This window comes from Entelurus aequoreus, linkage group LG28 (assembly GCF_033978785.1).
Source record: "Entelurus aequoreus isolate RoL-2023_Sb linkage group LG28, RoL_Eaeq_v1.1, whole genome shotgun sequence".
NCBI classification, from domain to species: domain Eukaryota; kingdom Metazoa; phylum Chordata; class Actinopteri; order Syngnathiformes; family Syngnathidae; genus Entelurus; species Entelurus aequoreus.
In genome coordinates, this window is record NC_084758.1 from 18,432,035 (window position 1) to 18,457,945 (window position 25,911).

At 42.2% G+C, this 25,911-nt stretch overlaps 2 protein-coding genes across 5 annotated transcripts in view; one reads left to right on the top strand and one right to left on the bottom strand.

Moving 5' to 3' along the window:
- gpc2 (glypican 2) overlaps window positions 1-3,219 on the bottom strand; it is a 31,406-nt gene extending 28,187 nt beyond the window's left edge. Inside the window, exon 1 of the mRNA XM_062040100.1 lies at window positions 2,850-3,219. Within this exon, the coding sequence (XP_061896084.1) occupies window positions 2,850-3,015 (166 nt within the window). The 5' untranslated portion in view covers window positions 3,016-3,219. The remainder of the gene's footprint in view (window positions 1-2,849) is intronic.
- Window positions 3,220-3,479: 260 nt separating this feature from the next.
- Window positions 3,480-25,911, top strand: part of LOC133644843 (cohesin subunit SA-1) — a 54,768-nt gene continuing 32,336 nt past the window's right edge. Inside the window, exons 1-9 of one of the 4 annotated variants that reach the window (XM_062039585.1) lie at window positions 3,480-3,544; window positions 7,573-7,639; window positions 7,714-7,801; window positions 7,965-8,186; window positions 10,248-10,344; window positions 12,499-12,575; window positions 12,658-12,862; window positions 19,813-19,964; window positions 21,511-21,708. In XM_062039585.1, coding sequence (XP_061895569.1) covers window positions 7,617-7,639; window positions 7,714-7,801; window positions 7,965-8,186; window positions 10,248-10,344; window positions 12,499-12,575; window positions 12,658-12,862; window positions 19,813-19,964; window positions 21,511-21,708 — 1,062 coding nt within the window. In that variant the 5' untranslated portion in view covers window positions 3,480-3,544; window positions 7,573-7,616. The other 3 variants (XM_062039587.1, XM_062039584.1, XM_062039586.1) reach the window with 3 other exon arrangements.

Below are 25,911 nucleotides of genomic sequence, written 5' to 3' on the forward strand. Positions count from 1 at the left end.
TCTTGCTGCCGAAGATAAAAGGTGTGATGTGAAATTGCAGTTCCTCGCATGAATTATTCATTCATTTACCAGTGATCTGTCTCCTTTTCAGCTCAGGTCCACTCTTTTGATATATCAGAGATAATGACATGCAGATTGAGGTCTTTTTTGGTGGCTGCTGTTGGCAGAAGCTCTGTGCTCTTGTGTCAGCCTTTTGTGTTCCTCAATGTTTCCCTCTTGTTTTCATGTGGGTTTTTTTTTTGCCTTTTGTTTCGGGACCCTTTGGGACTGTGTGGCACTTTCGTGACTTCTCCGGTGCTTTTTTTGTGAACTTCTGGATCTGCCTCCCGGGAGCCTTTTGGCCATGGAGACCAGCTGCTGGGTCTCTGCCACACCAGAGTCCGTTTGGAGAGACCGGAGGAGATGCGGATGAAGAGACAGGGCTGTGGGGCTGGCGCTGAGCTCCGGGATGGACTAGCTTCACAGTGTCTTGGCTGGAATGGGCAGGTATCGGACACCTCGGTCTTCTTCGTCGTATCCTCGCTCATCCATGCGGACTGGACACTGGCCGAGAGTTGGTGGGCGGCTGAGGGTGGAGTCGGCTCTCTTGGTTGCTTTGTTGGGTCTGCTCCTATCTCTGGCCATGTTCCCCCCCACCCCAGTAGACAATGGCGTGGAACACCGCAGAGGCCACCACAGCGTATATGTGTTTTGTTGTTGTTGTTGTTTTACTTTTGTTTGGAGAGACTGGAGGAGATGCGGATGAAGAGACAAGGCTGTGGGGCTGGCGCTGAGCTCCGGGATGGACTAGCTTCACAGTGTCTTGGCTGGAATGGGCAGGTATCGGACACCTCGGTCTCCTTCGACGTATCCTCGCTCATCCATGCGGACTGGACACTGGCCGAGAGTTGGTGGGCGGCTGAGGGTGGAGTCGGCTCTCTTGGTTGCTTTGTTGGGTCTGCTCCTATCTCTGGCCATGCTCCCCCCACCCCAGTAGAAAATGGCGTGGAACACCGCAGAGGCCACCACAGCGTATGTGTTTTTTGTTGTTGTTTTACTTTTGTTTTGAGAGACTGGAGGAGATGCGGATGAAGAGACAGGGCTGTGGGGCTGGCACTGAGCTCCGGGATGGACTAGCTTCACAGTGTCTTGGCTGGAATGAGCAGGTATCGGACACCTCGGTCTCCTTCGACGTATCCTCGCTCATCCATGCGGACTGGACACTGGCCGAGAGTTGGTGGGCGGCTGAGGGTGGAGTCGGCTCTCTTGGTTGCTTTGTTGGGTCTGCTCCTATCTCTGGCCATGTCCCCCCTCCACCCCAGTAGACAATAGCGTGGAACACCGCAGAGGCCACCACAGCGTATATGTTTTTTGTTGTTGTTGTTGTTTTACTTTTGTTTGGAGAGACTGGAGGAGATGCGGATGAAGAGACAAGGCTGCGGAGCTGGCGCTGAGCTCCGGGACGGACTAGCTTCACAGTGTCTTGGCTGAATGAGCAGGTATCGGACACCTCGGTCTTCTTGGACGCATCCTCGCTCATCCATGCGGACTGGACACTGGCCGAGAGTTGGTGGGCGGCCGAGGGTGGAGTCGGCTCTCTTGGTTGCTTTGTTGGGTCTGCTCCTATATCTGGCCATGCTCCCCCACCCCAGTAGATGATGGCGTGGAACACCGCAGAGGCCACCACAGCGTATATGTTTTTGTTGTTGTTGTTGTTGTTTTACTTTCATTTGGAGAGACTGGAGGAGATGCAGATGAAGAGACAAGGCTGCGGGGCTGGCGCTGAGCTCCGGGACGGACTAGCTTCGCAGTGTCTTGGCTGGAATGGGCAGGTATCGGACACCTCGGTCTCCTTGGACGTATCCTCGCTCATCCATGCGGACTGGACACTGGCCGAGAGTTGGTGGGCGGCCGAGGGTGGAGTCGGCTCTCTTGGTTGCTTTGTTGGGTCTGCTCCTATCTCTGGCCATGGGGTGGAACACGCAGAGGCCACCACAGTGTATATGTTTGTTGTTGTTGTTTTTTTACTTTTGTTTTCCCCCCACCCGTTTCTCACCTTTTGTGTAAGGGGCGCCGAAAGTTGACAGACCCCGTCAGCGATCCTGTTCTGTCTCCCTGTAATGTTTGTCTGCTCTTGAATGGAATTGTGCTAAAAATCTTAATTCCCCCTTTGGGATTATTAAAGTATTTCTGATTCTGATTTTGCTTTAGCCAGTGTACATGACACACACACACACACATTAATCACGCCTTTCCTCACACGTCCGGAGTCTGGCTGGTGTACCGCTCTTCCGTCTCTTTTGTTCTCTCACTCTTAGCCTCTCTCATCCCTGCATTTCCATTTCTCTTCATAGTCCACTCTCCGGGCCATCTGCTCCCCCATGGCCCACGGGACAGTGAGCTCAGTAAAAAAAAAACACACCAACACACACACACATTATCAATCAATACTGCAGATGTCTGTTTGACTCAATCACTCAATTGCATGTAAAGTAAAGCATCCAAAACTTTTCCCCCATTATTAAAAATGCAGATAATATTATCACCAGTGGACAGACCCCCAGGGGTACATGCAGGGATTTACCAGGCTTGGCAAGGAGTAATTAGGGGCGAGGTTCTTTGTTGTATGGGTGTTGGTTATATTGTTCACCACCCCTAATCATCCAATTTATTAACCATCATTTGTTTTAAACCACCTATTGTTTTGATCCTGAGGGAAAATACAATAATATTGCCACATGGTGCTCCTTAGTGAGTTTTTTTTTCACTTTTCATTCTTCACAAATGACTAGAATTTGGTCAATATGCCATATAGGAGTGCACCAATTCCGTGTTATTCTACATGCATGCGTTAAAAAAAAGCATCTAACCTGAGATTTGAGTCACCGGTGCCGTGCCGGTGCTGTACCCCTTCTCCGCGTACACCTGCCGGGTGTCGGCGCAGCTCCTCCCCGCTGCAACCACTGAGCTCCGGAGCCCCGACAGCGCGACGACCGAGCAAAGCAAGCCCAGGAGCCGGTACCCGGATAAAGCCATCCGGGTGTCCAGACTCAGCCAAAAAATGGAAAGAGGCAGTTTCTAATGAAATCAACCAAACAAATACGTCCGTGGTCAGTCTTGTAAAAGAGTCATGGTTTTTAGACATTTGTCTCCATCAACTGTGTCCTGTAAACTTCCTAAATGAGGAGAAAAGCGGTACTAGTGGTACCAACCCTCTCAGCAGCATCACTGGCGTGTGCTTGTTAAGTGGTGGTTATAACCGGAAGTGTATTCTTGTTTGAAAATAAAAGCTCTCCAATTGTAATATCCGTGTGATTTGCGGATTTGTAATTATTATACATCGTCTGCGAGCTGTAAAAGAAATATTTAATATCTAAAATAAAATCTAAAATGTAAATTAAACACTGTTTTTGAAGTTACCGAGGGAGCAAGTAGTATTTATTTTGAAATACAAACCGGAAGTCTTGGTTTTTACGCTGAATTCGTGACGTACAATGGAGACGTGCTATTTGGATTTACCTTTGCAACCTCATTATACCATTGTTTAAGTTTTATATTCATAAATGTAAGTTTCTCAATACCAGACCTGTTTTTGGTGCCTTTAAAAAATAATTAGAACTCTACTTTAAAACGCTCTCTACCTCGAATAGCCAAAAAGCTGTGAAAACTATGATGCCGTGTTCCAAATTTGGATTATTTACGGAATTTGTGGCTTTACATTTTGTTACATATATATATATTGCCTTCTATTTTAGTTACTTTATTGAGTTTAGAACCCCCTAGGCGCTGTTTTTGTACTGTTTTGTTCTGTACTTGTTTTGTTGCGTATTATAAGTAAAGCTTTATAAAAAAAAATAAAAACCTGCTGAGAAGATCGTGTCACCCATACAAGAGGAGAATCAATCCCGTCAACACTTTGTCCGTCTCTTAAGCAGTAGAATGTAATTAATGATATCCAGTAAAACGACTACTTTAAAACGTGGCGACTTCACCAATGTTATATTACAAAAACATCGCTTTATCGCTAGTTTGGCGCCAGGTAACGTGAGTGACTGTATTTTTCAACAACCAATCACAGCATTCGTTACTTAAGCGCTGGCCAATCACGTCTTTGTTAGTTGTGAGATCGTAATTCGTCCTCGTGCGGTTTTCGGTAAGTTAAGCACTTCACTTAAACAGGGAAACGTAATATTATTAATAATAATAATCGTATCAACTACTGGGAAATCATTTTTAATCGCGATTACTGGTAAGGTTATGTTGGCGTTGTAATACTTTTGATTTGAAACTAAAGTGCTCCTTAGGGATGTAACGCTAAACGGTATTACTGATTCACTTTTGAGTTCAACATAAAACTTCTGAAGGTTAATGTTACCGTTTTAAATAAAACCGCGATTAATGGCCACACTTTGATTAACTCACAGTCCGACTAACGAGCTAGCTTTTTATTTTTTTAAATTTTTTTTAATTTTTTTTAATTGAACGACAAACAGGCACTTTCAACATCAGCGAAACATGTCAAGGAAAGAAAACAAAAGCAAATGCAGATAGAGTATTAAATAATAATATAAAAAAGACAAAAAGGGCTACTTTCAAATCACATTAAATGTTTTTAACAAATATATCAATTTAAGGGCTTTTGTACTCTTAATCATCCTCCAAAATTTGATTGATAAATGTAGGCCTTACTTTCATAAATCGACATTTATGTAGAAAATGTTTTGCCTGGAGCATAATAATGTTGAGAAACATTTCTAAGTTACATTCGTTTATCCATCCATCCATTTTCTTCCGCTTATCCGAGGTCGGGTCGCTGGGGCAGCAGCCTGAGCAGAGAAGCCCAGACTTCCCTCTCCCCAGCCACTTCGTCCAGCTCCTCCCGGGGGATCCTGAGGCGTTCCCAGGCCAGCCGGGAGAGATAGTCTTCCCAACGTGGCCTGGGTCTTCCCCGTGGCCTCCTACCGGTCGGACGTGCCCGAAACACCTCCTTAGGGAGGCGTTCGGGTGGCATCCTGACCAGATGCCCGAACAACCTCATCTGGCTCCTTTCGATGTGGAGGAGCAGCGGCTTTACTTTGAGCTCTTCCCGGATGACAGAACTTCGTTTACATCCCTCATTGCTTCTTGAATGAAAATAATAAGAAGAAGAGATTTTATTTGTAAAAAGCACTTTTTTAATCTTAAAACATTGAGTAAACAACCTCAAAGTGCTACAGTGTATTAAAAAAATAAAATAAAAAGATAATAAAAAATAAATACAAATAAAAACTAAAACAGCCAAATAGCTAGAACTAGTATGCATATATCTAAAAAAAAAAAAGCCTTTTTATTTAAAAAAAAAAAAAGAAGTCCTTTTAAGCCTTTTTTAAAAGCATCTACAGTCTGTTGTGCCCTCAGGTGGTCAGGGAGAGCGTTCCACAGACTGGGTGCGGCGGAGCAGAAAGCCCGGTATTGGGACACTAATGCCTAACTCTGGACAAAAGTATTGGGACACTAAGAACTAACTCTGGACAAAAGTATTGGGACATTTAGGACTACCACTGGACAAAAGTATTGGGACACCTACACAAAAGTATTGGGGCACTAAGAACTCACACTGGACAAAAGTATTGGGACACCTAGACAAAAGTATTGGGACACTAACGCCTAACTCTGGACAAAAGTATTGGGACATTTAGGACTACCACTGGACAAAAGTATTGGGACACTAAGGACTAACTCTGGACAAAAGTATTGGGACACTAAGAACTAACACTGGACAAAAGTATTGGGACATTTAGGACTACCACTGGACAAAAGTATTGGGACACTAAGGACTAACTCTGGACAAAAGTATTGGGACACTAAGAACTAACACTGGACAAAAGTATTGGGACATTTAGGACTACCACTGGACAAAAGTATTGGGACACTAAGGACTAACTCTGGACAAAAGTATTGGGACACTAAGAACTAACACTGGACAAAAGTATTGGGACACTAAGAACTAACACTAGACACAAGTATTGGGACACTTACGACTACCACTGGACAAAAGTATTGGGACACTTAGGCAAGGCAAGGCAAGGCAACTTTATTTGTATAGCGCTTTTCATACACAAGGCAGACTCAAAGTGCTTCACAGACAACAAAGTGAAATGTAAGAAAATAAAAGCAAAATTAAAATGCAGACAATAAAAATAAAAACAGTGCAGACGTTAAAAGTTAAAAGATTAAAAGATTTAGCTGAAAGCTAAGGTGAACATAAAAGTCTTCAGTCTAGTTTTAAAAGTAGTGAGAGTTGGGGAGAGTCTGACATCTTCAGGAAGTTTATTCCAGCTATGTGTTGCATAGTGACTGAATGATGATCTCCCTTGATTTGAGTTTACTCTTGGAACCGCTAACAGATTGGTCTCAGAAGATCTTAGTGATCTAGAGGGCGTATATAGTGGGAGCATATCAGTGATATACTTGGGCCCTAGACCATGTAGTGATTTATATGTGAGCAGGAGGATTTTGAAATCTATTCTCTGATGTACAGGGAGCCAATGTAAGGATTTAAGAATTGGTGTAATGTGCTCACATTTTTTGGTCTTTGTTAGAACTCTAGCAGCAGCGTTCTGAACAAGCTGTAGCTGCCTGACAGTTTTTTTGGGAAGACCTGCAAGGAGACCATTACAATAGTCTAGCCTACTGGTAATAAAGGCATGTACAAGTTTTTCTAAGTCTTGAGCTGACATGAGCCCTCTAAGTCTTTTTACATTTTTGAGGTGATAGTAGGCCGATTTTGTTACTGATTTGATGTGACTGTCGAAATGTAAATCAGAATCTAAAATAACCCCAAGATTTCTGGCTTTATTTGAGGTTTTCCGGGACAGTGATTGAAGGTGTTGGATGACTTTAAACCTTTCTTTTTTAGCACCAAAAACAATTATCTCAGTTTTATCTTCATTTAGTTGTAGGAAATTTTGGCACATCCAGTGTTTGACTTGCTCAATGCACTGGCACAGAAGATCTATGGGGCGATAGTCATTTGGTGATAGCGCTACATAGATTTGGGTGTCATCGGCATAGCAATGATGGTCAATGTTATTATTTTGCATGATTTGTCCTAGTGGGAGCATATAGATGTTAAATAAAGTCGGCCCCAAGATTGAACCTTGGGGGACTCCACACGTTACGTTGGTTGGTTCTGATACAAAGTCACCAATGGAAACAAAATAGTTCCTATCTTGTAGATATGACTTGAACCAGCTTAAAACTGTGCCTGAGATCCCCACCCAGTTTTCCAACCTGTCCAAAAGTATTGAGTGGTCGACAGTGTCAAATGCAGCACTGAGGTCCAAAAGCATTAATACTGAAGTTTTGCCAGAGTCTACCATTGGACAAAAGTATTGTTTGTAGCTTTGTCCTCGGAGGTTGGAGGAGGTTAGCCTGTCCGGAAATGAACAATTCGGAAATGTACTCATTCTCGTCAACACAGATTTTACTTTTTTTTTTAAAACAAAAACAGTACTCCAGTGTAAGCCAGAAACATTCGTACACTACATCAAAAGTGATATTACAAAGTGGAATTTGCTCACCCATGAATGTTGATCGTGTTTGTTGTGTTAGCATAAATCATCTGGCCCACGGGAATCCCTGAGACTGCGTCAAACATGTCAAGTCACGACTTAGACAGGTACCAGTGTCAAATATCGCTGTCTGATATTTTGTGAGTGGAACTATATACGCACTGACACGTGTTTCTGTTAGCTTTGAGGATTTGACGGATTTAGATGAAGACTATGTGGTCCCAGCAAAGACCACAAAGCGGAAGAAACAGGCGTTGGAACAGTCGCTGGTAAGTGAATTCACCCAACACTTGGTTTCATGCGATTATTAGGTTTAGGTAGCAAGGTCCAGCTGTAATTGTTGAATGCCAAGCCACCGCTAATTTAGTCGACGGCATCGATTCACTGGAAACCCCTTGCTGACCTGCCCTTCTGTCTCCCTTTCATCCCAAGCTACCCAGGAGGCAGAGGCGTAAAGCTGCATTGAGCGCGACACCCGACTCGCCTGGCAGTTCCATCTCCTCTCCACCAGACGCTTCTCAGCAGCAACAGTCCTCCCAAGGGCCAAGGCACAGCTCACCCAAGCCTAGGGCAAGACCAGGGAACAGAGGCCCCCGTGGTATCAGTGCAGACGATATCTACAAAGCTGTCAGCTCTGGAAAGGCCGCCATCGTGGTGAGCAAACTGTCAGGAGAGGGGGACGAATGTAATGGGGGAATAGAGATAAAGACATGAATGGACGAAGCTACCCAGGGAGGCGCTTTCTAATGAGAGGGATTATCATGTTGTCAGACACTGACGGATGAGAGCCTCCGGACTGGCCTCAGATATGCAAAGAGGAGGGCTTTGCACTGGGTCGCATTCTCAATTATTGACAGCCAACGTCCATCCTGCCTGTTGTAGTGATTGGCTACGGCTGTTTGGGGTTATGTTCAACGGCTTTCAAAAATCCGCAGCAGTAGGGGTGTAATGGTACACAAAAATTTCGGTTCGGTACGTACCTCGGTTTAGAGGTCACGGTTTGGTTCATTTTCGGTACAGTAAGAAAACAACAAAATATAAATTTTTGGGTTATTTATTTACCAAATTTGCAAAATCTTCCACCAAAAATATTTTTCTTAGTGGAATATTTGATGTGAAGTAATGGGAACCTTGGATAGGTCAATAATTCATAATAACATTGATTTTGATTCAATATTATATTTTGAGCAATGACAGTTTGAAAGAAAAAAAAACAGCTTTGTTTTATTAGTCAACATTGCAACTTTTTCTAAATTACATTTAACCTTTAAGCTTTTTTATTTCACTTTTGTTATGTTTTTGTTTATTTTAATAGTATTTTTAGAATGTGCCGTGGGCCTTTGAAACATTAGCTGTGGGCCGCAAATGGCCTTCGGGGCACACTTTTGACACCTGCTAAAAAAATAAAATCTGATAAATCTATGGATAAAAAGCAGAGCCTGGCGACGTGCGTTTATCATAACTCTCTCTCTGTCTCTGTCTCTGCCCCTCCCTCACGAATGCTGCTGCGCGCACAATTTGTTTTGTTTTTAACCCCTTCTTAACCCTGAACGGACATTGAAAATACACGCTACCCTAACTCAAAATGCCGGACATTTGAGGCATTTAAGAAACGCCGCCCTGACAGCTCCGCAAAAGTGGACATGTCCGGTGAAAAGAGGACGTATGGCATACTTGCCAACCTTGAGACCTCCGATTCCGGGAGGTGGGGGGTAAGGTGGGGCGTGGTCGGGGGCGGGGCGGGGCGGGGGTGTGGTTGGGGGCGGGGGTGTGGTTGGGGGCGGGGGGTGTGGTTAAGAGGGGAGGAGTATATTTACAGCTAGAATTCACCAACTCGAGTATTTCATAGATATTTCATATATATATATATATGTATGAAATACTTGACTTTCAGTGAATTCTAGCTATATATATATACATATATATATATATATATACATATATATATATATATTTATTTATTTTATTATACATATAAATAAAAGAAATACTTGAATTTCAGTGTTCCAGAGGCTATCCAGTAGATGGCAGTATTGTCCTGTTTAAGAGTGTCACAACATTGCTGTTTACGGCAGACGAACTGCTTTACGGTAGACGAAAACGTGACTGCTGTTGTTGTGTGTTGTTACCGCGCTGGGAGGACGTTAATGAAACTGCCTAACAATAAACCCACATAAGAAACCAAGAACTCGCCCTCGATCATTCTACAGTTATAATGTGATTGGGCAGGCACGCTGTTTATATCGTGGGAAAGCGGACGTGAAAACAGACTGTCGCCGCTGTCCCCACTCAGGTCCGCATGTAGCTGGAGGGGGCGTGGCCTCCAGCTCCGGCTGAATTCCGGGAGATTTTCGGGAGAAAATTTCTTCCGGGAGGTTTTCGGGAGAGGCGCTGAATTCCGGGAGTCTCCCTGAAAATCCGGGAGGGTTGGCAAGTATGACGTATGGTCAGTCTATCGTAGCCCGTTAGCTGCTAGCATGCCGTGTGTTGTGCCTCGGTGTGCATTGTTTACACAACGTGCGTTACGCTACTTAATATGTCCGTGTGGAAACTCGTTCGGTACACCTCCGAACTGAACCGTAACCCCTGTACCGAAATGGTTCAATACAAATACACGTACCGTTACACCCCTACGCAGCAGTCATCATAACGCCTGTGATATATTTTTTACAATCCAGCTGTCTGATTGGCTGCTGTGGTCCTGTCCGTCCCTAGGTGGTGGTCGACGAGTGGATGGACTCCTACAAGCAGAGTCGTGAGACAGGGCTGCTGGTGCTCATTAACTTCATTGTTCAGTCCTGCGGATGCAAAGGTCAGGGGTTAAGGGGGAGGCCAGGCGATTGACGGGAGGTGGTAGGGCTGTGGGTCCGCTGATTACCTTTCCGATTTCAGCCGAGGCCATGGTGGAGTGTTGATCCACCGGCATGACCACATTGCATTCTTACGTTTGTTTTTGTAAAGGCTTAAAGGGGAACTGCACTCTTTTGGAATTTTGCCTATCGTTCACAATTATTATGAAAGACATGACGAGGGTTGGATTTTTTTTAATGCATTCTAACTTGTAAATAAACGTAAATATAAGTCTGCTTACAGCGAAGTCAATGGGAGGTCCTCTATTCCGCCTATGAAATCCAATAACCAACCATTCAAAAACCACCAACAATACTCAATTTATGTTTGTTGACTTGATTATTAACCAACTATTAGTGATATTATTATAAGCGCTAACGTAGACAAGCTATTTATAGCGGCGCCGTGATCACTAACATGTGTGCTGATGTTTACATCGAGTGGTCTGCTGCTTCCTCGCTTCCTTGCTCCCTGTAAGTTTATTGTAGATCATAAATCATGCCTCTCACCTGGAAAGTAGATGGCTGAGGACGTATTCCGACAAGTTGGGACACTTTGACAGCCATTAAGGACCAGGCACTGGCGCGAACGACACAAAGAGACGCTATGCTTTGTCACTCCCTTCTTCGCGAGGATTATGAGTCATTTTTCATCCTAACGGGAATATAACAACATTTTATCAGTCGGCATCCCTTGTACAGTAATTATGTTTTGGTATGTTTTGTTGGCTCTCATGAGGTCAGCAGTGAGTAATAATCAGTGATGAAAAAAAAAGCAAATGTCATGATGCGTTTTTTAAATTAATGCGCCGCATATGCTTAGAATGATTAAAATACGTAAATATTAAATGTTACTAGATGAGGCAATTCCTGAAGGAATTGAGTGGGAATGCTCCAATGCTGAAGTTGAACTGAAATGCTGACAGGATGTAGTATGAATGTAAGAATAGTTTGAATGTTGGAGTGGTTTGAATGTTGAAGAGTTTGAATTTCCAGGAAAACCGGAATTTGGTTTGGAACTTGGGAAATTGTTAATTTGAATGTCCAGGATGAGTGGAATGTGTTGATGTTGGAATGGTTTGAATTAGGGCTGCAACTAACGATTAATTTGATAATCGATTAATCTGTCGATTATTACTTCGATTAATAATCGGATAAAAGAGACAAACTACATTTCTATCCTATTCAGTATTCTATTGGAAAAAAACAGCATACTGGCACCATACTTATTTTGATTATTGTTTCTCAGCTGTTTGTAAATGTTGCAGTTTATAAATAAAGGTTTATTAAAAAAAAAAAACTTTTTTTTTTAATAAAAAATAAAATTAAAAAAACCTCTGCACATGCGCACAGCATAGATCCAACGAATCGATGACTAAATTAATCGGCAACTATTTTAATAATCGGTTTAATCGATTAGTTTTTGCAGCCCTAGCTTGAATAGGTTGAAAATGTGGGAATTGTGCAATTTGGAAAAATTTCCCATTCATTTCAGTGGGAACTTCCTGGAAATTTGAGAATTTGGAGAAAAGCGGGATTTTTTAAAAACTGATTAGGAGCATGAATGTCCTGAATCAGCTGAATTGGTTGGTGTAGGAATTGTTTAAATCGGTCAAGAAATGTTGAAGTGGTAACAGTTTTTTAATTGAGAAATTGTATTATGGAATTTTGGGAAAACCGGGAATGTTTGTAGTTCCTAAACCAACTTGTTCTTTGCCACCGGAGTTAAAGTCACAGTCAGATATTAAACTTTTCTCCACAAAACTGACAAAGTGGCTCGAGTAATATCAGAAGTGTGAGCACTCGAACCAGACGTAGTATGGACAAATGGGGCCAATTATTTGGAATGTATTTTTATTTTGTGCTAATTGTCTTAATCCTTTTGTACGTGTTTTTCACTCTTCGTAACTTTTCTTTAAAAACCTAACCAGGGACGAGGGTTGCAAATTAGCCTGTGACTAGAAGTCTTATGTACTTTGACATCGGTTACCTATGGGGAGCAATGTTTAATCGTACTGTCCCTGTCAAATGAATAAATACTTTGTGAACTATAGGCAAAAGTGCAGTTCCCTTTTAAATGTGCCACATTTTTTGTGCATTCATGTTTGTTTGGACAGGAGAGGTTAGCAGAGACATGCTTGACTCCATGCCAAATGCGGATATCATTGCCACACTAACCGGACAGTTTGATATGGTAAGAAAAAAAAATTAAACAAGCAATATTTCACAAAGCTTTTACAAAAAATGGCATGAAATACATACGGCTCTTCTTCCAGGATTCAGCAACCTACCCTCTGTCCACTACGGGCCTCTTGCTGAAAAAAATTAAAGCAGGCCTGTTCGAGTTTACCCGGATCTTGGTACGCTCCTGTGGGAGTCGAGTCATTTACGACGAGTACCTCTTCCCCTCTGTGCTATCTCTACTCACTGGGTTGACCGACTCCCAAGTCAGAGCCTTCAGACACACCAGCACCCTGCTGGGTAAGCACTACATATTCACTCACTGGCCACAACCAGGTCTGGAACTTCCTCATTTTAGGGGCAAGGCCACTTGACCTTTGGTGTCGTCAACCTTTTGAGGGCACAAAGGCCAAATGTCAGGGCAGGAAAGCAATGATTTTAAGTCCATGGTTATAATTGATGTAGCTTAAAGGTTAAGGATGATTACTTTTTTAAATATGCATTACTTTCATCTAGGGTTGTACGGTATACTGGTATTAGTATAGTACAGCGATACTAATTAATCATTCGGTACTATACCGCCTCTGAAAAGTACCGGTCCACCAGCCCCCCGTACCCCCGTCGTCGTCACGTCGTGTCATTGCTTGTTTTACGAGCAGAGGAGCATGTTCGGCAGCGCACAATCACAGAGTACTTACAAGCAGACACAATGTGTAGACAGAAAAGGGAGAACGGACACATTTTGGCTTAAAAACTAACAATAAAGGTGAAGTTATAACACTGAAACACCCTCAGGAAGAGGTGCTTTAAGACATGGCTAGCTAACTAGCGGCTAAAGTCCATCCCCAGTCGGCAGTGTTTTAGCTACTTCTAAATCACTAATCCTTGTCTCCATGGCGACAAATAAAGTAAGTTTCTTACAAGTATCATCGCTGCAGGACGAGGAATAGCTAAACATGCTTCACTACACACCGTAGCTCACCGGCGCCAAAATGTAAACAAACGCCATTGGTGGATCTATACCTAACAGCCACTGTAATGATACCAAGTAAGGTTCGTATCTAGTCGATACTACTATGAGTACGTAGATATATTTGGGCATCACAACATCTTGTTCCGTTTTAAAAAAATGTACATTATGTTTATAAACTCAGGAAATATGTCCCTGGACACATGAGGACTTTGAATATGAACAATGTCACGACTTGGTATCGGATTGATACCCAAATTTGTGGTATCATCCAAAACTAATGTAAAGTATCCAGACAACAGAAGAATAAGTGATTATTACATTTTAACAGAAGTGTAGATAGAACATGTTAAAAGAGAAAGTAAGCAGATATTAACAGTAAATTAACAAGTAGATTAATAATTAATTTTCTACCACTTGTCCTTAATAATGTTGACAAAATAATAGAATGATAAATGACACAATATGTTACTGCAAATGTCAACAGACTACATAAGTAGCCTTTGTTTGTTTACTTACTAATAAAAGACAAATTGTCTTGTATGTTCACTATTTTATTTAAGGACAAACTTGCAATAAGAAACATGTTTAATGTACCGTAAGATTTTTTGTTCAAATAAAGCCAATAATGCAATTTTTTGTGGTGCCCTTTATTTAGAAAAGTATCGAAAAGTACCGAAAAATACTGAAATAATTTTGGTACCGGTACCAAAATATTGGTATTGGGACAACACTGCTTTCAACTAGGGCTGCAACAACTAATCGATTAAAATCGATTATAAAAATAGTTGGCGATTAATTTAGTCATCGATTCGTTGGATCTATGCTATGCGCATGCGCAGAGGCAACATTTGCTGAGAAACAATAATCAAAATAAGTATGGTGCCAGTATGCTGTTTTTTTCAATAAAATACTGGAAATGATAGAAATGTAGTTTGTCTCTTTTATCCGATTATTAATTGATTAATCGAAGTAATAATCAACAGATTAATCGATTAACAAATTAGTTGTTAGTTGCAGCCCTACTTTCAACTGAATAAATGAAGCTGTTTTATGCAGTTATTTATTCCTTAGTAAACAACCTCAATATAATAAGTTATCTTAATAAATAACATCTGATTTTTCCTGCTGGATGAAAAACAGTGAATGAACACACCAGCCCAAGTAACACAACAGCTTCCTTCGGGGCTTTCTTCTATGCTTTCTTACGCCAACAGCATTTAACCAAACTTTCTTACCTCAGCTTAGCTCATCCGGCTTTTTCCTTTCGTGCACTGGGCTTTGAGGAGACGAAGACGTTCGCACATCTGGATTACAGGCGTTTTTATCTAACTCCTGTTTGCGCTTTGTGATGCTGCGTGTGGAACTTCATACGAGGCACAGTTAAACCAACCACCGGTCAAAGAAGCTGTAATGACATGAAAATCGTGCAGAGGAAAAGAAATGCCTCCGTCGGGGCATCACGGCCAATATGGCCATGGTGCATATCATTTTTCCAGGGGCACACGGCCAAACAGAGGGGCAACGATAGCCATTGCCATCGTGGCCACTGTGAAATTCCTACCCTGGTCACACCCTCGGGTACTCTTGCACAATTTAATTAGACCTCTCCAAATATAACTAACATAGTAGTCTATTTTTGCAACTTTTACATTTGATCGTACAAGTGTCTATATAAGGTGGTGTCAAACGTACAGGTTTTATCCGGCCCGTGAGATGAGTTTGCGGAGAATAAAAATGAGCTGAAATTTTTAATTAAAGAAACTGCTGTTCTAAATGTCGCAATAACGTTTCTTTGGATCCATGCCCTGAGAGCACGCATGACTTCCGAGGAGGCGGGGCTATGTGCCTTGTGAAAATAGAGGCAACACTTCCTTGTTTGTCTTTTTTTTTTTTTTTTGTCCTGTCCAGCTTCTCAGGCAAATCATATAGTAGATGTAGATGCCCATATCGGCTGTTCAGATTTACTTTACAAAAGAGAAGTGTAGGATACTTCTCTTGTTGCCTTATTTGTATTTGACTTTATTAAATGTATTTATGTTATCATTTGGTGCAGCCAGGCCGGAGCAGGAGGGGATAGAAAGAGAAAAAAAGGAAGACAGAGGGGGGAATTGTGCGGACAAGAGGGGGATTAGACAGAGAGACAAAAACAACAACAGCAAACACAACAACAACAACAATAGAGCAACATCAGCAAATACGACATGTACAAATATGATGATAAAAGTAATAGCAAATAAGCAGTTAGCGAAAAAATAATACAGAAATGACAATGAGCATTATTACACTAAAAATGGAGCAATACGAATACCAATAGAAATAGTGCTATTGATAATGAACAATACCAATACTTTACCTTTATTATCAACAATACAGTTGTTCAAATGCAACAATACATATATGTAATGATAACTTGAGATAAGAAAGAATGCAGAAAAATGGAGGGGAAGAAAGAGAAGCAACCTACATTAACCTTGTAGATTGTTATAGTAACAATAGGTTAAGCTTTGTCAGTGTGCCATGTATTATACCCAGTTTACCCTAGGACAACAACATTAATATATGTTTGATGAAACGTGATTATGTGCATGAGTGTATGTGTGCAAATGTACTTGTATGTGTACAGTATGTGTATATGTGTGTTTGTACAGTGAATGTATATGTACAGTATGTGTGTGTTTGTACAGTGAATGTATATGTACAGTATGTGTATGGGTGTGTTTGTACAGTGAATGTATATGTACAGTATGTGTGTGTTTGTACAGTGAATGTATATGTACAGTATGTGTATGGGTGTGTTTGTACAGTGAATGTATATGTACAGTATGTGTATGTTTGTACAGTGAATGTATATGTACAGAATGTGTATGTGTGTGTTTGTACAGTGAATGTATATGTACAGTATGTGTATACAGTATGTGTGTTTGTACAGTGAATGTATATGTACAGTATGTGTATATGTGTGTTTGTACAGTGAATGTATATGTACAGTATGTGTGTGTTTGTACAGTGAATGTATATGTACAGTATGTGTATGTGTGTGTTTGTACAGTGAATGTATATGTACAGTATGTGTATACAGTATGTGTGTTTGTACAGTGAATGTATATGTACAGTATGTGTATATGTGTTTGTACAGTGAGTGTATATGTACAGTATGTGTGTGTTTGTACAGTGAATGTATATGTACAGTAAGTGTATATGTGTGTCTGTACAGGGAATTTATATGTACAGTATGCGTGTGTTTGTACAGTGAATGTATATGTACAGTATGTGTATATGTGTTTGTACAGTGAGTGTATATGTACAGTAAGTTTCCTTGTTTGTCTTGATTGTCAGAGATGTTGTTGGTAATGTAACCTCTGACATTTCTACCCAAATCAATTATTTTAATCATCTGTATATTACCTGTTGTTTTCATATTCTGGGCGCACATAGATATGTGGGCTCTGTACCGAGGATGTCGTTGTGGCTTGTACAGCCCTTTGAGACACTTGTGATTTAGGGCTATATAAATAAACATTGATTGATTGATTGATGCTGAAATAATATGCGTCCCCTTCTAACTTCATGTGTGATGCATGAAATAACTCCAAAATTCACAAGTTGTGTTGTAGACGATGCTTCACATGTACAGAATAAACCACATGATGTTAGTACATCAGTTGAGGAAAATGGATAAATTAAATAATAACATCCTGTAATTTGATTTTGATATTATTATTCATTTTTGACGGATTAAAAAATAACACCAAAACTCAATTTCACCTATTTGACTGTGAACAAGATCACATCATTGATGTAGGTAGGTAGGTCTTTATTGTCAATGTACAAGTACAACAAAATGTTGTTTTCAGCACAAACCCGTTCAAGATTAGACAAACAAACAGTGTACAGGGTCATTGTTCCCTCTAATTGTTCATGTGTGTGAGCAAACACAAAAACTCCCTGAGCATTCAGTGGGGCACATGTGAGCAACATCACACGTGGCAATACCAGCAGCACACCTGTCTCAAACCAATCTTTTATAATAACACTCAAATGAGAGAAGTCATTTTCATGAGATTATTTTGTAATATTAGTGATTTGGCCCACTTGTAATGAAAATAAAAGAAATCTTGTTTTTCATAAGCTATGGATTAGTATTGTACAATATGTCTGGGTGGGGGTCCTGCTTTGGAAATCATTTGTACCCCTTTCAGAGATCACATTTAGTTGCCCTTAAACATCCTCATGTTGCACAATGAAATGTAAGCATATGATGAAGTGTGCATTCCTGTAACTTTCTCTAGTAACAGCATGCCATGATTAATATCAATAAATTAACATTAATAATAAATGACAGTAGAATAAGCACACGTATGACTGAGGAGTCATAGTGTAACTTTGTGTGGTGTTTGAGTTGTCCGACTTTTTGTGTGGCCATAAACGCACCAGTGGCTTAGTGGTATGCGTGTTGGTGACAGATGACAAGTTGGTTTTGGCCTGGTTTGTATGGCAGAAAATGACTAGTTTTTCGAGATAGAAGTTTTTTACTCATGTTTTTAGTGTGGTTATGGCCGAATATAAACAGTTTTGCTCAATAAAGTGATTGATATAATTCCTGGCCTTGAAGCATCTCGATAGATTATACAATAATTGAACGGTGTTCAATTGAACGGTGTTGACGAACACCGTTAGGGCCGCTTGTTGTCACTGTCACTCAGAGTTGCATTCCAAAATTACACAGAATAAATGTTTATTTTGTTTAGAATTCAGGTGGGTTTGATTTGGTGCGCGGCATATATTTGCTGTGCGCAGAGGACGCTTGAGCAGTGCGCAATTGCGCAGGCGCGCACCTTAGAGGGAACGTTGTACAGGGTTACAGAACAGGAATGCTGATGGGTCGCCACAAGGCGCCCCGTAAAAGATGGGAAAAAACTCAACGCTGGGGGAGGATGAGTAAAAAAATACAATCTAGACTGGGCTCCTAAGGGGGCCCAGTCTGGAGTGGGGAAAAAACCTCCATAGCAAAGCACATATACATACAACACACATCTCGAGACTTGCAACAGAGGGGAGGGAGTAGGGGCTACGGTGGCTGGCTGCAGCTCTTGAAGCGCTGCCCATCCGTCCATCACCCCTAAGGGATTCGCGTCAAGGGCGTTGGATGGGGGGTGGGCTATGTGTGCATGGCGTATATCTTTTGTGGATGCATGCGTGTGTAAACCTGCCGCGTGTCTCTTTTCCGTGGTCTTGGTGTTGTGCAGCCTCTAGTCAGTCCAAAGTCAACAACAACAGGTGTGTGTCCATGAGAGACAAGAAGGGAGTTTGTTGTGTCTTCGCCGCACTGTCCTTCGGGAGAGTCTCGAAGCCAGGGAGACAATCCAAGTTAGAATGTTTTGTATGCGAGTGAAAATAAAATGTGCTTTTCACTCAAAATGTTCTAAACAAGGACAAAGGACGATAAAACGCTATTAACCGCAACATGTAGTGTGCTTGGTCTATTTTTAAACGAGGAAAATAATCTGAAGTTGTCTTTATTTTTAAGTTATCATGCCATGATTTTACCAGTCCGGCCCACTTGAGTATAGATTTTCCTCCATGTAGCCCCTGAGCTAAAATGAGTTTGACGCCCCGGGTCTATATGGTCAAATGCTTTTTGAGTAGCTCTCCGCTATGCTAATGACTGACTTGAGAGCAAAACCTGGTATGAAAAGAAAACAACTGGTTTCACTCGTGCGTCTCCGTGAGGCAGAACGACCTGCTCTATTCAGCCCACATCTGTTTTTGCTGCTCAAAGAACTCCTTTTGTTATTCACAATGCACTTCTCGCGGTGTGGCATCTCTTTTTTTGTAACATCTGCTACCCTTCCTTGCAAGTGTTTCTTTTACTCGAGTCAAAAACCACAGAGACAGCCCATCAAGCCTTGAGGCTGGTATAAAACGCATGATATTCAAACTCCTCTCAGTGGATCCTGCAAACAATAACGACTGTATATTATGAGAAAGTATTGTTAGCACACACAGACTGCATATTGCTATCTCAGTTTATTGCATTTTGGATCCAGAGGGGCTTTGTTCATATGGATGAAACTTTGTATATATGTATACCTAATACACAAACATAAAGTTCTGCTATTTTAAACTTCAATCGGAATGTACGCCTCACACCTTACTATTGTGCAGTAACACCAAGTCATTTATCGCGAATAAAAGTAGCTACAACAAAAGTTAGATTAGGATAGATGACTAATTGTAACAATAAGCTTTTAAGTAAATGTGCGTCTTTCCCGGTTAGCCATCAAGATCATGTCTGGGATGTTGGAAATAGCCGTGACGGTGTCCTTCCAGCTGCACCCCATCCAGCGGCACTACGACAAAGAGAACAGCAAGCAGACGGACGAGCGAGACTCTGAGCGACTGGAAGATCTCCGGGCCGGCATCAGGGAGGTGACCATACGTTTCAACATTTGCATTTTAAAAAGTGAGGGACACAAAGGATTTACGTAAGACGCCGCCACGCAAAAGGGGTCAAATTCAAAACCCAAAACCAGTGAAGTTGGCACGTTGTGTAAATCGTAAGTAAAAACAGAAAACAATGATTTGCAAATCCTTTTCAACCTATATTCAATTGAATAGACTGCAAAGACGAGATACTTAACGTTCAAACTGGAACACTTTCTTATTTTTTGCAAACATTAGCAATATTATGAAAATATTATGAAATGCTCAGTCATTCAGTCATTTCTCAACCAGTCATTGCAAGGAATTTAGGGATTTCACTATTTACGGTCCGTAATATCATCAAAAGGTTCAGAGAATCTGGAGAAATCACTGCATGTAAGCGATGATATTACGGACCTTCGATCCCTCAGGCGGTACTGCATCAAAAACCGACTTCAGTGTGTAAAGGATATCGCCAGATGGGCTCAGGAACACTTCAGAAAACCACTGTCAGTAACTACAGTTGGTCACTACATTTGTAAATGCAAGGTAAAACTCTACTATGCAAAGCGAAAGCCATTTATCAACAACACCCAGAAATGCCGCCGGCTTTGCTGGGCCCGAGCTCATTTAAGATGGACTGATGCAAAGTGTTTTGTGGTCTGACGAGTCCACATTTCAAATTGTTTTTGGAAACTGTGGACATCGTGTCCTCCGGACCAAAGAGGAAAAGAACCATCTGGATTGTTATAGGCGCATAGTTCAAAAGCCAGTATGGTATGGTATGGGGGTGTATTAGTGCCCAAGCATGGGTAACTTGCACATCTGTGAAGACACCATTAATGCTGAAAGTTACATACAGATTTTGGAGCAACATATGTTGCCATCCAAGCAACGTTATCATGGACGCCCCTGCTTATTTCAGCAAGAAAATGCCAAGTCACGTGTTACAACAGCGTGGCTTCATTGTAAAAGAGTTCGGGTACTAGACTGGCCTGCCTGTAGTCCAGACCTGTCTCCCATTGAAAATGTGTGGCGCAATATGAAGCCTAAAATACCACAACGGAGACCCCCGGACTATTGAACAACTTAAGCTGTACATCAAGCAAGAATGGGAAAGAATTCCACTTGAAAAGCTTCAAAAATGTATCTCCTCAGTTCCCAAACGTTCACTAAGTGTTGTTAAAAGGAAAGGCCATGTAACACAGTGGTAAAAATGCCCCTGTGCCAACTTTTTTGCAATGTGTTGCTGCCATTAAATTCTAAATTAAGTTAATTCTAGTTATTTGCAAAAAAAATTAAGTTTCTCAGTTCGAACATTAAATATCTTGTCTTTGCAGTCTATTCAATTGAATATAAGTTGAAAAGGATTTGCAAATCATTGTATTCTGTTTTTATTTACGAATTACACAACATGCCAACTTCACTGGTTTTGGGTTTTGTAAAATGTGAGAGTGATGCACACAAACTATAACACGGTGACCTCTCAAGACTTAACAGTTTGACCTACTCTCAGATTGAACCCGCCCTCACATTTTGCATTTCTCCACAGCTGCAGGAGAAGAAAGAGGAATTGTTGTCCATGATAAACACTGCCTTCCGTGGCATTTTTGTGCACCGCTACCGCGACAAGCTGATGGAGATCCGGGCAGCGTGCATGGAGGAGCTTGGAGTGTGGATTAAGACGGACCCCGAAAACTTCCTCAATGACGGCTATATTAAATACCTGGGCTGGATGATACATGACAAGGTGCAGCACTAAGACTTTTGCATTCCCCCGAGGAGTGTATGGATTTGTTTGTCTGCAACCTCCAAAGTTTTCTGTTGTGTAGGATATTTAGGAAATGGATTCATTATGTTGCATGTGTCTCTGGATGTTCTCATTCATTCAGGTCAGGGGTCCCCAAACTGTTTGACTCGGGGGCCGCATAGGGTTAAAACAATTTGCACTAATTGACTAAAAGAGTGCGCACTTTGCCGATGATGTCACGTTATCGATGGGAAAATGCATTTTTAGACAATCTGATTTGCCTGAGCGACTAGGAGACACCAAGAGTAACAAGCAGTAGAAAGTGGATTAGAAAGGACAGATTTAAAAAAATAAATAAATAAATACAAATGTTAAACTTGGAACTTCCCGCAGGCCGTAGTTTGGGAAACCCTGATCCAGGTCATTGTGTTCTCAGGGCGTTCAATTGATCGCAACTGGACTGTTTGGTTTTTCTTAGAAGACATTTTGCCTCTCATCTGAGTAGGCTTCATCAGTTCATGCTCGTAGACTTGGATTGGTCAAATCTAGTCGTAGACTTGGATTGGTCAAATCTAGTCGCAGACTTGAATTGGTCAAATCTGGTCGCAGACTTGAATTGGTCAAATCTGGTCGCAGACTTGAATTGGTCAAATCTGGTCGCAGACTTGAATTGGTCAAATCTGGTCGCAGACTTGAATTGGTCGAATCTAGTCGCAGACTTGAATTGGTCAGATCTAGTCGCAGACTTGAATTGGTCAGCTCTAGTCGCAGACTTGGATTGGTCAGCTCTAGTCGCAGACTTGGATTGGTCAGCTCTAGTCGCAGACTTGGATTGGTCAGCTCTAGTTGCAGACTTGGATTGGTCAGCTCCAGTCGCAGACTTGGATTGGTCAAATCTAGTCGCAGACTTTGATTGGTCAAATCTAGTCGCAGACTTGGATTGGTCAAATCTAGTCGCAGACTTTAATTGGTCAAATCTGGTCGCAGACTTGGATTGGTCAAATCTAGTCGCAGACTTTGATTGGTCAAATCTAGTCGCAGACTTGGATTGGTCAAATCTAGTCGCAGACTTTAATTGGTCAAATCTGGTCGCAGACTTGGATTGGTCAAATCTGGTCGCAGACTTGGATTGGTCAAATCTGGTCGCAGACTTGGATTGGTCAAATCTGGTCGCAGACATGGATTGGTCAAATCTAGTCGCAGACTTGAATTGGTCAAATCTGGTCGCAGACTTGAATTGGTCAAATCTGGTCGCAGACTTGAATTGGTCAAATCTGGTTGCAGACTTGAATTGGTCAAATCTAGTCGCAGACTTGGATTGGTCAAATCTAGTCGCAGACTTGGATTGGTCAAATCTAGTCGCAGACTTGGATTGGTCAAATCTAGTCGCAGACTTGAATTGGTCAAATCTGGTCGCAGACTTGAATTGGTCAAATCTAGTCGCAGACTTGGATTGGTCAGATCTAGTCGCAGACTTGGATTGGTCAGATCTAGTCGCAGACTTGAATTGGTCAGCTCTAGTCGCAGACTTGAATTGGTCAGCTCTAGTCGCAGACTTGGATTGGTCAGCTCTAGTCGCAGACTTGGATTGGTCAAATCTAGTCGCAGACTTGGATTGGTCAAATCTAGTCGCAGACTTGGATTGGTCAAATCTAGTCGCAGACTTGGATTGGTCAAATCTAGTCGCAGACTTGGATTGGTCAAATCTAGTCGTAGACTTGGATTGGTCAAATCTAGTCGTAGACTTGAATTGGTCAGCTCTAGTCGCAGACTTGGATTGGTCAGCTCTAGTCGCAGACTTGGATTGGTCAAATCTAGTCGCAGACTTGGATTGGTCAGCTCTAGTCGCAGACTTGGATTGGTCAAATCTAGTCGCAGACTTAGATTGGTCAAATCTAGTCGCAGACTTGGATTGGTCAAATCTAGTCGCAGACTTGGATTGGTCAAATCTAGTCGCAGACTTGAATTGGTCAAATCCGGTCGCAGACTTGAATTGGTCAAATCTTGTCGCAGACTTGAATTGGTCAAATCTGGTCGCAGACTTGAATTGGTCAAATCTGGTCGCAGACTTGGATTGGTCAAATCTGGTCGCAGACTTGGATTGGTCAAATCTGGTCGCAGACTTGGATTGGTCAAATCTGGTCGCAGACTTGGATTGGTCAAATCTGGTCGCAGACTTGGATTGGTCAAATCTGGTCGCAGACTTGGATTGGTCAAATCTGGTCGCAGACTTGGATTGGTCAAATCTGGTCGCAGACTTGGATTGGTCAAATCTGGTCGCAGACTTGAATTGGTCAAATCTGGTCGCAGACTTGGATTGGTCAAATCTGGTCGCAGACTTGGATTGGTCAAATCTGGTCGCAGACTTGGATTGGTCAAATCTAGTCGTAGACTTGAATTGGTCAGCTCTAGTCGCAGACTTGGATTGGTCAGCTCGAGTCGCAGACTTGGATTGGTCAGCTCGAGTCGCAGACTTGGATTGGTCAAATCTAGTCGCAGACTTGGATTGGTCAAATCTAGTCGCAGACTTGGATTGGTCAAATCTAGTCGCAGACTTGGATTGGTCAGATCTAGTCGCAGACTTGGATTGGTCAGATCTAGTCGTAGATTTGGATTAGTCAAATCTCGTCGTAGACTTGAATTGGTCAGCTCTAGTCGCAGACTTGGATTGGTCAGCTCTAGTCGCAGACTTGGATTGGTCAGCTCTAGTCGCAGACCTGGATTGGTCAGCTCTAGTCGCAGACTTGGATTGGTCAGCTCTAGTCGCAGACTTGGATTGGTCAGCTCTAGTCGCAGACTTGGATTGGTCAGCTCTAGTCGCAGACTTGGATTGGTCAAATCTAGTCGCAGACTTGGATTGGTCAAATCTAGTCGCAGACTTGGATTGGTCAAATCTAGTCGCAGACTTGAATTGGTCAAATCCAGTCGCAGACTTGAATTGGTCAAATCCAGTCGCAGATTTGAATTGGTCAAATCTTGTCGCAGACTTGAATTGGTCAAATCTGGTCGCAGACTTGAATTGGTCAAATCTGGTCGCAGACTTGGATTGGTCAAATCTGGTCGCAGACTTGGATTGGTCAAATCTGGTCGCAGACTTGAATTGGTCAAATCTGGTCGCAGACTTGGATTGGTCAAATCTGGTCGCAGACTTGGATTGGTCAAATCTGGTCGCAGACTTGGATTGGTCAAATCTGGTCGCAGACTTGGATTGGTCAAATCTGGTCGCAGACTTGAATTGGTCAAATCTGGTCGCAGACTTGAATTGGTCAAATCTGGTCGCAGACTTGGATTGGTCAAATCTAGTCGTAGACTTGAATTGGTCAGCTCTAGTCGCAGACTTGGATTGGTCAGCTCGAGTCGCAGACTTGGATTGGTCAAATCTAGTCGTAGATTTGGATTAGTCAAATCTAGTCGCAGACTTGAATTGGTCGAATCTAGTCGCAGACTTGAATTGGTCAGATCTAGTCGCAGACTTGAATTGGTCGAATCTAGTCGCAGACTTGGATTGGTCAGCTCTAGTCGCAGACTTGGATTGGTCAGCTCTAGTCGCAGACTTGGATTGGTCAGCTCTAGTCGCAGACTTGGATTGGTCAGCTCTAGTCGCAGACTTGGATTGGTCAAATCTGGTCGCAGACTTGGATTGGTCAAATCTGGTCGCAGACTTTGATTGGTCAAATCTAGTCGCAGACTTGGATTGGTCAAATCTGGTCGCAGACTTGGATTGGTCAAATCTAGTCGCAGACTTGGATTGGTCAAATCTAGTCGCAGACTTGGATTGGTCAAATCTAGTCGCAGACTTGGATTGGTCAAATCTAGTCGCAGACTTGGATTGGTCAAATCTAGTCGCAGACTTGGATTGGTCAGATCTAGTCGCAGACTTGGATTGGTCAAATCTAGTCATAGATTTGGATTAGTCAAATCTAGTCGTAGACTTGAATTGGTCAGCTCTAGTCGCAGACTTGGATTGGTCAGCTCTAGTCGCAGACTTGGATTGGTCAGCTCTAGTCGCAGACTTGGATTGGTCAGCTCTAGTCGCAGACCTGGATTGGTCAAATCTAGTCGCAGACTTGGATTGGTCAGATCTAGTCGCAGACTTGGATTGGTCAAATCTAGTCGCAGACTTGGATTGGTCAAATCTAGTCACAGACTTGGATTGGTCAAATCTAGTCACAGACTTGGATTGGTCAAATCTTGTCGCAGACT